Source organism: Crocodylus porosus, unplaced genomic scaffold (assembly GCF_001723895.1).
Source record: "Crocodylus porosus isolate Cpor-Errol unplaced genomic scaffold, CroPor_comp1, whole genome shotgun sequence".
Classification (NCBI taxonomy): domain Eukaryota; kingdom Metazoa; phylum Chordata; order Crocodylia; family Crocodylidae; genus Crocodylus; species Crocodylus porosus.
In genome coordinates this window covers 9,876,175-9,887,613 of record NW_017728917.1, presented here as the reverse complement: position 1 = coordinate 9,887,613, position 11,439 = coordinate 9,876,175, and the positions used below count along the sequence as shown (strand labels likewise).

The window sequence follows — 11,439 nt, the reverse complement described above, 5'->3', positions numbered from 1 at the left end:
TTGCATCATTGGTAAAATACTTGTAAGCATGAGGGGGCAGTCTAAAATTGAAGAACACCAACATGTCCCAAGTATGCCCAGCAATCCTCTGTAATGCAATATGGGGATTATCAAGGGTCAGATGATGGGGTTTTTTAAATAATAATACCAGCCCAGTAACTAGAGTAATCAGAGAGAGACACCATGTGGGAAAGATACCATGGGTCTTCTCGAAAAACGCTGGATATGTTACATTTCATTTGTTATTGGCAGCTCCCCTGAGAAACGAAGTCTTCCTTCCCGGCTGTAAGTACTCCTGCTCAAGTCATAGGAAGAGAGGATGTTACTGGGGCACGGTTCAGGTTCTTTGTCAAGTAGTCCATATGGGTTAAGTGGCTTAGTGACTTGGTTTGGTGAGGCCCCACGTCTCTATTCCTGCACACACGCTGTGTCAGAGCAGCGGGAAGAGGCATGGCAAGATAGCTGTGACCCTCAATGGCAGGCCCCAAAACAGAGGCAGCACAAACCCAAGGCCCAGGAGCACCTGAAAAAGGTATCACCATGCACATTTATATCCCACATCTCATTGTTAAAGGTCCTTGCCATGGCACAAAGGAGGAGGAAGGGAGAGGAATGAGTGCTATGTTATGTCTGGATCCCAAAAAGTCATTTCAAGCTACGGAAGAGTAACGACACAGGATGACCATTTCCAAATCTGCCATGGCAGAAAGCATCCATCTTCAAGCATGCCCCACAGATCAGAGGCAGGCTGCTTCTGAAATCAGAAAGTGTTGTCATAGGGTCATACTGTGCTAGGAAGCAAGCCAATCAGGATGGGACCAAGCTAATTGGCACAGTAATCAGTGGGGCTCTAATTAGCCCATGCAAAGTGCCTAGGAAAGGGGTTACGCAGGCACCGCTGTCTGGCATAGTCAAGTCTGCACGTAGACCTGTGTCGATGCTTAGGAAGTGGCTTGTCAGGGAATATTACAAGAAAAAAGGCAAGTGCACATCCAATGCAAACAACCTGTTAAAACTCATTTATTGTTATTTAAATAATGACTCAAAAGACATTAAAACAAAACATGCTCCACCGTTGCGGAGCGAGAGCGCGCCACCTTTGCAAAACCTACTGGCAGAAGTCGGCTGTCTGACAGCGACCTAAAGTGAGGGGCCAAATCCTCCCCAATGTAAATCAGCCTACCTCCAGCAGAGCCCTGTCCCTTACCATCACACTGAGGTTCAGGCACTGTGACATAACATATTAATAAGCCCTCCACTCCTCCTTTGGATGCAGAAGTCAGGCTCTTCCACACATTTTAAGGATACTTAAACCTAGTCAGTGGCTCTGAGTCTACCTTGTGTCCAGGCCGTGTCTGGCTCCTGACATCCACGTCTATTTTGATTGCCCACGTCAGTTGTTTCCTCTTTGACTCGTCCTTTGTGAAATACTGTGGTGGAAGGACCTCTCAGCCCCTTAAATTTCCCCTATGACAGTCCCGTTTACTTGCACTTTTGCTGGGGATGATGGTAGCTGTTCCCCAAAGCATTTGAGTCCCTGGCATGGCTTTGATCGAGACAAAGCCCCTTTCCTAATTGATATCTTCTCCTTGCCCCCCCCGGTATTGTACTGCAGCCCCTAGGAGTGCCCCAGCCTGTGCTGCTCTAGCATTGCTGTAGCCTCCACCCATTTTCCTCCTGCACCGCTGCTGACCTCTTGATCTTTCACTGAGCCGATGAGGTCTGCTTTTCTCAGGCCTTTACTCTTGGAAGCTCTTGGGTGTTTGCACAACTTGAAGCCTATTTATCTTGAGTTTCTCAGCCAACGATGACAGGCTGATTCAGAGTTTGCCAGGCAGTCTGTAAATGTCGCTCCCCATGGCTTTATAAGGATCTGCTCGTCTTTCCTGCCCACTTCTTCGAGGGTTACAGAATGAGTTATTTATTTATTTATTTAATTTGAACGGCATCGGTGATTTTGTAGAGGAAAATGAGAATTAATAACCGGCGTGTGAGTTTCTAGGCAACATTTCCCCACATTTTTCATCGTTTCAGTGTTGAAAATCATCAGCGTTCCAGTATGCACTGAAATGTGCCGCCCAGCATTTATTCCCAGCTGCACCTTAAAATCTGGATCGGTTACCTTGATCTACAGACCAAGTGGCTTCTTCCGACCGTCAAACTCCCCCATCCTTGACAGCCTCTGGTCTGATGCTCTCCACTTCTTTTTGAGCTTCGGTCTTTTGCCCCTTCTATTTTCTTTGTATGAGATGGCATGTCAGGTTCCTGGGAGAAGAGCCTTGCCTTTCTATGCATTTGTCTAATTATATTGCCACATGGCATATGACTCTCTCTTCAAGAGAGATAGCTCATTAAAGAAAAGAGCTGCAAACTCGAGACACAAACAGGCTTCCACACACACTTGAGCTCAGGCTCGCTCTCTTTTGTTGACCAGGGACCACACCTTGTCTAGAAATGTAGACTTCCAACATCAGATGACCTGTCAACCATGCAGTTAGCAATCCTGCATGTCCCAGATAACTGAGATCACATTTTTCCAACACGGCCTATACTGCAGGTCTAGGGATTCAGCAATATATTAAGGATGCGAAGACTGTAAGGCTAGGCTTGAAGAAACTTCTGAATGTGGTCTTAAAGAGAAATTCTTTGTGATGCCACAGGAACGGTGAATACGCACACAAGTAAATAATTCCTAAGAAATCCCTCATTTAGTGAATTTTGCCTCTTTCTCTGTTCATGAAATATGGACAAGTACTTTGCTGTTGCTTACCCCCAAGTTAGCCACAGTCATAATCGCTGATAGATCTACTATATCAGCCTAAATCAACAGGCTGGATAAGACTTACATCATTACACGACTTACCAATATTTGGATAAGAGGGAAGCAATGGAGCACAATATACTTATGTCTTCATTTAGTCACAACCCAAAATACCAGCGTTGCTTAGAAAATTGCTTTCCTGGGCTGAGATGCAGAAACACTCAGATCACTTGTCAAGGGCTTTGCAGGTATCGGGCCACCAGCATTTCTGCCTACCAGCTAGGAAATCTAGGTTCAAGCCCCAGCTGGGGTGAGTGAGCTAACAAGAAGCTTTTCAGCTATTTGAGTGTCAGGAGGAACATTTCAGCAGGTTGGAAGAGGTTTTATACAAAACCAGAGGTTTTGTATGTATCTGACTGGGCTGGACTTTGCATGTGTGGCCCAGAGGGTTTGCTCAGCCATGATTAGTTTTAACATGACTTCCACTCTCCTGTTACCCAACAGGCTTGTAAGCTCCTAGACACTGTTTGCACAAGGAGACCCCGCTGTCTGGCTCACATAATTCATTATGATTGTTATTTTTACTCTATTCCAAGATAGCATTTCTTGTGCCAGCAAGCACTTTTTAATTTACCTCCAACTGTTACACTTCCAACGCCATTAAATCAAACTAAATGGTGCAAAGGACTCTTTGAAGACTAGCGGTCTCGCTGCTGAAATGAATGGCCTGTCTCTTGTTATCTCCCAGAGCCAGAGAAAGACCAAATGAAGAAACAATGAGCCAAAGACCTAGGTGTGGGAAGGAGCCTTAGGAAAACAGAATGCCCTTGACATCAAATCCAGGCTCACTTCGCATCCAGCATCATCCTGCTACCAACACAACTCCCCCCACGCTGCTAACAACACAGACACATGTGGGCACGCTAAGCCACACGCCTGGGGCCTGCCCTTCTTTAACCTTAGTCTGGGAACAGGTGGCAGGATACGCTTCTAGAGTTACCCCAGCTGAAACCCTGCTGGCTCCGGGCTTTTATATTTTATGTCTCTTTGATGACATTGTAGTGATTAAATAGAAGCAGTCTCATGCACGCTGCTCCTGTGACAGCCAGATGCGTCGCTCAATGCCGGAAGACCCCATTTCCCCCCATACAGTCAAGGACTCGTTTAAGAATTTATAGGGATGTCTGTAAAAATAAAAAAAAAAAAGGGAAAAAAAGGTCTTGGATGAAGTCAGATAGGTGTCTAAGCACATTGCTTTGACTTAGGATCCTCCTATTCATTCACAAAAGGTTTGGCCTCTGGTAGAGCAGTGGAGAATTGCCCTGGGTGTGAAGGCATGGCTGGATCTCAACCCACAATACCTCTTCCTGAGAAGGAAATTTAAGGTGAGGTTTTAACTCCTATATCTGGACATGTAGGGGGTCTCTCTTCTAGTCTAGCTTTCCACTTGGAAAAGCCCACCACGAGTCCAAAACCTGCACGTAGAGGGGAAGACTCGGGAGCTGTGCAGAAGGTATCCAGCCCTGGCTGCCTTCACTTTTGCATGACACCCTTCGTGCAGTGCCACATCTATCTTTTCCCTTGGGCAGGAATCTTTAGAGGGGTTGTCACCATGTCCAGTACAGGTTTTCCAGGGAAAGGATGCACAAGTTCGGGTGGCTGACTCCTCTTGGACAAGGTATGAAGCTTCCCTCCCTCCCTCTGGTCCCACTTGTCTGGGTAAGCCAGTGGGAAGGCATTATTAGCTTCCACCTGTAATGAACAACTTTTAATCACATTGATAATATGTTGGTAGGACCACTGGTAGAGTTGACTTGTACCCAAGTGAATTATGACTAGCTCTGGCCTCTTCCTGCAGCTCTTCTTCGTGCAAAAAGTCCTTTTGAAATCACAAATGGAGGAAGAGAAGAAGAGTCCAACCTTCCTGTGGGTTTTGTCACAGTTGGACTTTATGAATTATTATCGCTTCCATTAAAGCAGTGCTTAATGAGTCTCTTAGAAAGCAAGACCCTATTATGCTAGTCACCATGCAACACCAGCCTTGCCCAGGACAGCAGACAAGACACAACAGGTGGACGGGGGACAAACGCGGAGCGGACAGGTGACAGGAAAACAAGCTTGTGTTTGCATTTTGCACGCTGCCCTCCACCCACCACCTGCCTGCCCACATCTGACCCCAATGCTCTTACCACTTCCTTCTGGAAACAAGAGGTGCTATTCCCTTGGACAGAGCTGGCTTCAAAAACAAAACCTCCATTAGATACTCGGAGTTCAGCCCAAAACCCAGCTTTGGCACAAGATCCTATTCCACCCCGGTCCAGTCCCTGAGAACTGTTAACATGATCAACCTTTGAGGCCCGCCTTCATCCCAGCCTTCACAATCAGTCACAGCAAGCTGTGAGGAGGACGACTTGCCCACCTTGTGCCATGGGGAAATCAAGCTTTAGAGACAACATAGGATCAGGGCCTTATTCCTGATTCAGACACTTTTATAGAGAGGGAAGATTAGATGAAGTGGATCTGATGCTGCTCCACTGAAGCCAAAAGCATCATTGACCTCAGTGGGAACATCTAGTAAGTCTTCATTCCTCCCTCCAAAGGTGGAAAGCTTTCCTTTCCTTAAAAAGTCCCCCAATGCTCCTGTGCAGAAGATTCTGGGGCAAAGATCCAGGGTCTTTATGTAAAAAGAAATAAAGTTAAATGTGATGAATGGTCCTTGTCCTGTTCCCTCCCCACATGGGTGGGGGAACCTTTCTGCCCATGCATCAACAACGCCTAAGCATTTTGCCCCAACTCGTTAAAAATTAGAGAATAAAACAGGTAAAAGGCAGCAAAGAAAGCACGTGGAGGAAGGGACTCTTATGGCAGAGCTATTAGCTTACCTGTCTGGATGCCGCCGTGCAAACATTGATGCTCTTCTCTGCGGCAGCAAGATATTGTGACGTGATCTCCTGCATTCATTTCAAATACTACGTAGCAGGTGTCTGAAGAAGGCCCTTGTTACGGGTCGGCGTGTTTCAGTGCACCACGGGCCACAGGACATGCCATTGCACTCTGCGCCGAGGGCTAGCAGGAAGCCTCCGTGCTACGTAGCTCCAGCCATCACAGCGCACAGGCCGTTCACCAGCTCGTCACGGGGTGCATTTGACACACGGACCTTTCCAGGGCTACATCTCCCCAGTCAAGCCTACCGCTGGGATCCTGTTGTATACAGCAGGGCATTCTCCCTGCCAATAAGCTGTTTCATTTCCTCTAGGCATTTTTGCTTCTCCACTTGCTGTGGAAAAACACTACTGACTCCAGAGTTCATAAGACCTGCCAGTTACTGGGTCAGGCTGCAGGTCCATCTTGTGCAGTCTGCGGTGCCACACACCGGCACAGAGCAGATGCTGAAGGGGAGAGTGAACAGGGTATAGTCACTCTCTCTCTCAGCCTCCAGCAGTTAGGGTTTGCTAGGTGAAGATTTCTTTTGCTTTAAAAGGAGTGCTTATATTCATGTAGAGCCTGCAGATTTGCTTAGTTTATCATTACCTCTCCCCCTTGACTTGGTCATCTCAGCAGACGTTATGCCAAGGAAATCTAAATGAGCCAAAGTGTTACCAAAGTATTTGCTCAAACCTAAAATTGGCTGAGAAAGCTGAGGATGGAAGGTGAGCATGCTCGTACCTGCAACGATGCTGCCAGGACGCTAGATGTCCTCACTGTCCCTGCTTGAAAAAAGGCCAAAGCCCCATTGCTAAAACAGCTGCAAGAACGGATGAAATAACGCAGAGGGGGCACAAGCGAGATCTGTGTTTCAGCTGCGAACAAATCATCTCAAGTACAAGCAGACATTCCCACCTCAACACTATGATGCTGTACAAGTAGGTTCACAACTCTTCAGCTGGAACGTAACTACAGAAATAAAAGACAGAAATCAATAAAGAATGAGATCCGCAAAAGCTCGGAGCAAGAACAAGGCCTGAATTGCCCCCACTCTGCCGGGGCGTTGTGCTCTGAGGCTTGGATCACATCCGCGAGAAACGAACATCTGCAGCCCAGGAACGTAACATCTGCAGCCCAGGGGCCTTGCTAGCAACTACCACCTCCTGTCCGCAGGCAAGCTCTGCAGGACCTCCCTGTGCCTCTCCTGGAGGAAAGCATCAGCAGCCAAAATGCCAGTACTAGGTGGGATATGAAGTCTCCAGTTTTTCCCTGTGCCTTTCCCCCCATTTAGGGCTGTCTACCCCAGCTTCCTCCCTCCTTCCCTCCACGCATGTTCCCTGGTCTCTAACTAGTTGTGTGCAGAGTCCATCACCTGCCAGTGGTGAGAAGCTGTTCTCAGCCCTTTCCCAAGTTGCAAAAGCCTCCTCCCTTGCTTCTGTATTTCTACTTGATTTCTTCCACCCTTAAAGCTCGATGCCTGCTCTTCTGTCAGTGCTGCCCTGTGCATTGCCTGAGAGCAGGAGGGACCACATCCTCTGCCCATCATGCTACAGCTATCTCAACTCCTCCATTTACTTCGGTAAGCACCATCAGTGGACAAGCAGGGCATCATCAAGGTCCTGGTGTTCTTAAAATGTTTGAGCTGGAGCATTTGGGGCTATATTTCAGCAAACTTGTGCACCAAAAAGTGGGGGCCAGGCTCATCATCACTTAACGCATCACCAAATTCACCAAGTCTCGTTCTTGCACTCGACATCTTCCAACCACCCAAGATAAACCTGGAGCAATGCAGTGGGACAGCAGACACAGGATTTGACCGATACAGAAGGAAGAGTCCAGGAATATTGGCGCCCAGTCACCCCGGTTTCATGGAAGAAAAATCCTTGCTCGACAAACCTAGCCCTGTGCTAACGTGGGGGTTAGGCCCGTCGCTTTTCCTCCATCACTTGAACGTCCCATGGCCAATGAGTCAGTGACCCCCTTCCAAAATTTTAGAATGAAAGGTTCACCCCCGAGCCGAGATGAAACAGGGGGAAACGTACTTGGGGTGCTGTTTGTGACCGCACATTTCGGCCTTCCATTAGTGAGGGCGGAGGCCACGTAATGTGGGGCAGCGTGTTCTGGATCAGGGGCGTTCCCCCCCGTTTCTCACACTGGTGACACTGGCCGGTCGGGTAGCTTTGATGAAACAGCAGCGTTGCAGAGGTGTTGACGACCTGCTCCTCTGCGTCACGCAGGGCAGCTGAGCTGGAAGAACCTGCAAAGCCGGTGAGGGCGAGTCCTGGAGAAGGCACTGCATGACCTGCTTGTCCTTCTGGAAGCAGCTCCTATAGAGAACGAAGGGACTCCTCCTGCACTCACTGAATTGAGGAGGACTTTAGCCATTGACTTCAATAAAACCAAGATGGGGGCTTGCACTCTGGGCTAGATAAGCAGCTTATAGGGACGAGGAGGAAGAACCCAGGAAGAATTAGTGTATACACACACACATGCATGCACGCACACAAAAGATCGGACTGGAGTAACGAGACGGAAATCATTCTGCCAGGAAAACGTGCTCTGCTGCTATTGGGGGAAACCCCCCCCCAAAAGTCACTTCTTACGAGACTTTTTTTCTCCTTGGTGAGCTGCTGCCAGCGAGTCACTCTGTCCTCAGCCAAGTTTGATGCCGATCACCTTGAGCTGGGCTGAAAGGCCAAGGGTAGCTGCCGCAGTGCAGTTTGGGGTGAGGTTTATCAGCAAGGAAAGACACGGAGGGGGAGTTGTTTGCATTGCGCTGGAGACATCCTCCTCTACTGCCACAGCAGGGAAAGGAAATCAATGAGAAGGATGCTGATGACAGATCGAGTCTGACAGCATAGATTAGATTACAATGAGCAGGTCGTGGTTGTGCGGCCAAGGGAAGCCTTTTGCACTAGGACGCATGGCCCCGGGCAACGAGCAATCGACGGTCTATGCCCCGGAGGCCATTTCTGGTTGTGTTTGTTGACTTTCTGTTGCATTTAGAGTATTTTCAGGGAGAAATAAGAAAAAGGGTTAACAGGTTACTTACATTTACCAGCACTAATAAACTTCACGTCCGAGTCTGCGGCAGTTCTGAGCACCTCGCGGCTCTCGCTGACCGGAGATGGAGTCGTCGGTGCCCACCGCCGTCAGGAAATCTGGTTCTGAGAGCTGAAGCAGTGCTCTCTCGGGGGGGCTTCAATAGCTTCGTGACTCACTTTCCAAAGCTGAATCATGCGCCTCACTTGTACGCATTATGCAAACCCTCTTTCATGCCCCAGGATGCATGATGTACAAACACTGGTAGGAAAAATCCTTGATGGGTTCCCACATGGCAATAAATGCTACAGGCTAACGAGAAACCAGACCCTGATGAATTGTGATGAATGCCTAGATGAAAGCACAAGTAGCATGCACCAAACTGTGATTGAAATCCCCCGCAGAAATAGGAGAATACTAAAACAGCTTTGGTAGCATACTTTTAGTTTATTGACCCATACAAAATAATAGGTCCCAAAAAGTCAGGAGTAGTAAAAGAATAGGCAAAAAAGGGCTTTTGCATTTCTAGAAGGCTATACAAATATGCAAAAACAAATAAATATATTTTTTTGTCATTTAGTTTTTGCTCCTTTATTCCAAACCTCAACTCTAATAATACAAATGCCTAAGGACCAGCTTAACAAATTTGTCTTTCCATATATATATTACATGCTTTGGAATACTGGTAAAAAAATGTTCAAAAAAGTTTATCAGAAACTTTTCTATTCACAATATGCACAAGGAGTAACTAAACCCTCTGTATAAAAGTGGGGGAAAAAAAGAGCACCATTTTATGGATTCCTGAAGCACAGTACAGCTGAGAAACAAGACTTATTTTAACCGTATGCAAATGAGATTTTTGGAAATTACACGAGAGAATCCACGCTAATTCATTCCTACATATGGATGATATGAGGTAGGTTTATCCCTCCTAGATTAAAACTGCAGTTCATTTTTTTTTAAAAGAACATAAATGATTTTATGTGAAAACGCTGCTGTCACTCAGTGACTCAGTAATGCACCTGGCATTTTGGATGATACATTGTATAATTCAATGCCCTAAATTTTAAGGCACCCACTTGGTCTTTTTCTTTTCTTTTGTTTTTGTTTTTTTTGCAACCACCTTAAAATACTGGCCATTATAACAACATTGTTCAATATGCGATAACTAAAGCATCCCATCTCCGATTCTTTTAATTGAAAATGGCAGAGCAAAACATACTAGCTGTCTGCTGAACTGTTCACTGTGCATTCAACATGAAAATCCGCATGCTCATCTGCACAATGACACTGTACCGTGGAAAATTCACTGAACGCGAAATTACCAATTTTTATTTTATCGTGGAATAAAAATTCAAAGCTTACCGCTTCCATTTCCAAAATCCACAACCACGTAAAGTTAGTTTTATGTTACATGTTGCAACAGCAGGTCGCTTTCTTTCTGGAAACTCATTCTGTGGTGCTAAACAACAAACACTCCTAACAACACCCAAAAAACAATTAAGCTCACTCAAACCTCTGTTTAAAAAAAAAAGCTGGCCTTCCTTCAAGTAAGCATCCAATACTGATTAAGTCAACCTTTGCCTCATTCATACACAAAATCCTTCATCAGCTTATGAAGCCCATCACAAGCTACCGCAGAAGAAATTCTCGTTCCTTCTTTCAGCCATTCGAATTGTGCTCCTCAAATGCCGGTTTCCCCACAAAGAGTCCCCTTTTCATATTTTTTTTCTTCGAGGTTTGCCTTCCGCACCTTGCAGTCTTCAAAAAGTGCTTGCTCGATATAAATACTTCATCCAAGTGCTGCATGTTGTCGTAGATGAAACCGTGGCTTGCCCTCACGCAGTTCGGCTACTGTCTGGATTAAGGAAGAAACGCCGTTGTTGGTAAGGCTTTGTAATTGTCACGTCCCTCTTAATGCTGATGGGGATCTGCACCAGCAAACCAACGTGCTTTTGTTTTTCATTTGGGGAAACTCCACCGAAGACCTCTGCCGGGATAGCAGTGTTCAGTGCAAGGCACAAGGCGATTGAAATGCAAGGTGGCTGGCGACCTACACGAGCGTCCCGGGCTTAGAGTCCTCGTGCCAAAACAGTCTCTGCTCGTTATCGTGTAAGCCGTCTTCCAACCGGTCCTCAGCATCGTCCTCCAGCTGGCTTGGCTCTGCATATGCCCTGCGAAAGAAACATGGCACCAATGACAAAGGACAGAGCAACGTTTCCACGCGGAAGGGTTTGGTGCTGGCTTGGGAACGGTTTAGGAATAAACCGAAAGCTGGCAGAGGAGATTCAGAGCTGGATTCTGATCTCAATTATTGCAGCATAAGCTCAGAGCAAACCCCCGGCCTCAGGAGTTCAAGTCTATTTTGTTATTCTGAACTTACGCCAACACAGTGCGAATCCTGGTATTTGTTCTGTAGAGAGGAACAGGTAAAAGGGGCAGGCTTTCTCAGCAGGCATAAGCTGTTGCAGCTCTACTGATCTCAGTGGAGTGATAGCAATTCACTTGCAAAAGATCCTAAGAGCCACATACAATAACCATGATCTGCACTTCACTGGCACTTGCGGGAATGCTGAACTGCAGAGGACTGCACACTGTCTCAGACATTCACAGCATGCACACATTCATCGGTGGATTAAAGATCACAGGCAATACTGGTGTATATTTGGACCAAATGATCAGAATGGGGGGAAAAAAAAATCACAATATAG

The 11,439-nt window shown here is 46.7% G+C and overlaps 1 protein-coding gene across 3 annotated transcripts in view; it reads right to left on the bottom strand.

Moving 5' to 3' along the window:
- Positions 1 to 9,155: 9,155 nt before the first annotated feature.
- FRMD4B (FERM domain containing 4B) overlaps positions 9,156 to 11,439 on the bottom strand; it is a 118,701-nt gene continuing 116,417 nt past the window's right edge. For all 3 annotated transcript variants that reach the window (XM_019536670.1, XM_019536669.1, XM_019536671.1), the window contains exon 23: positions 9,156 to 10,902. In XM_019536670.1, the coding sequence (XP_019392215.1) occupies positions 10,782 to 10,902 (121 nt within the window). In that variant the 3' untranslated portion in view covers positions 9,156 to 10,781. The remainder of the gene's footprint in view (positions 10,903 to 11,439) is intronic.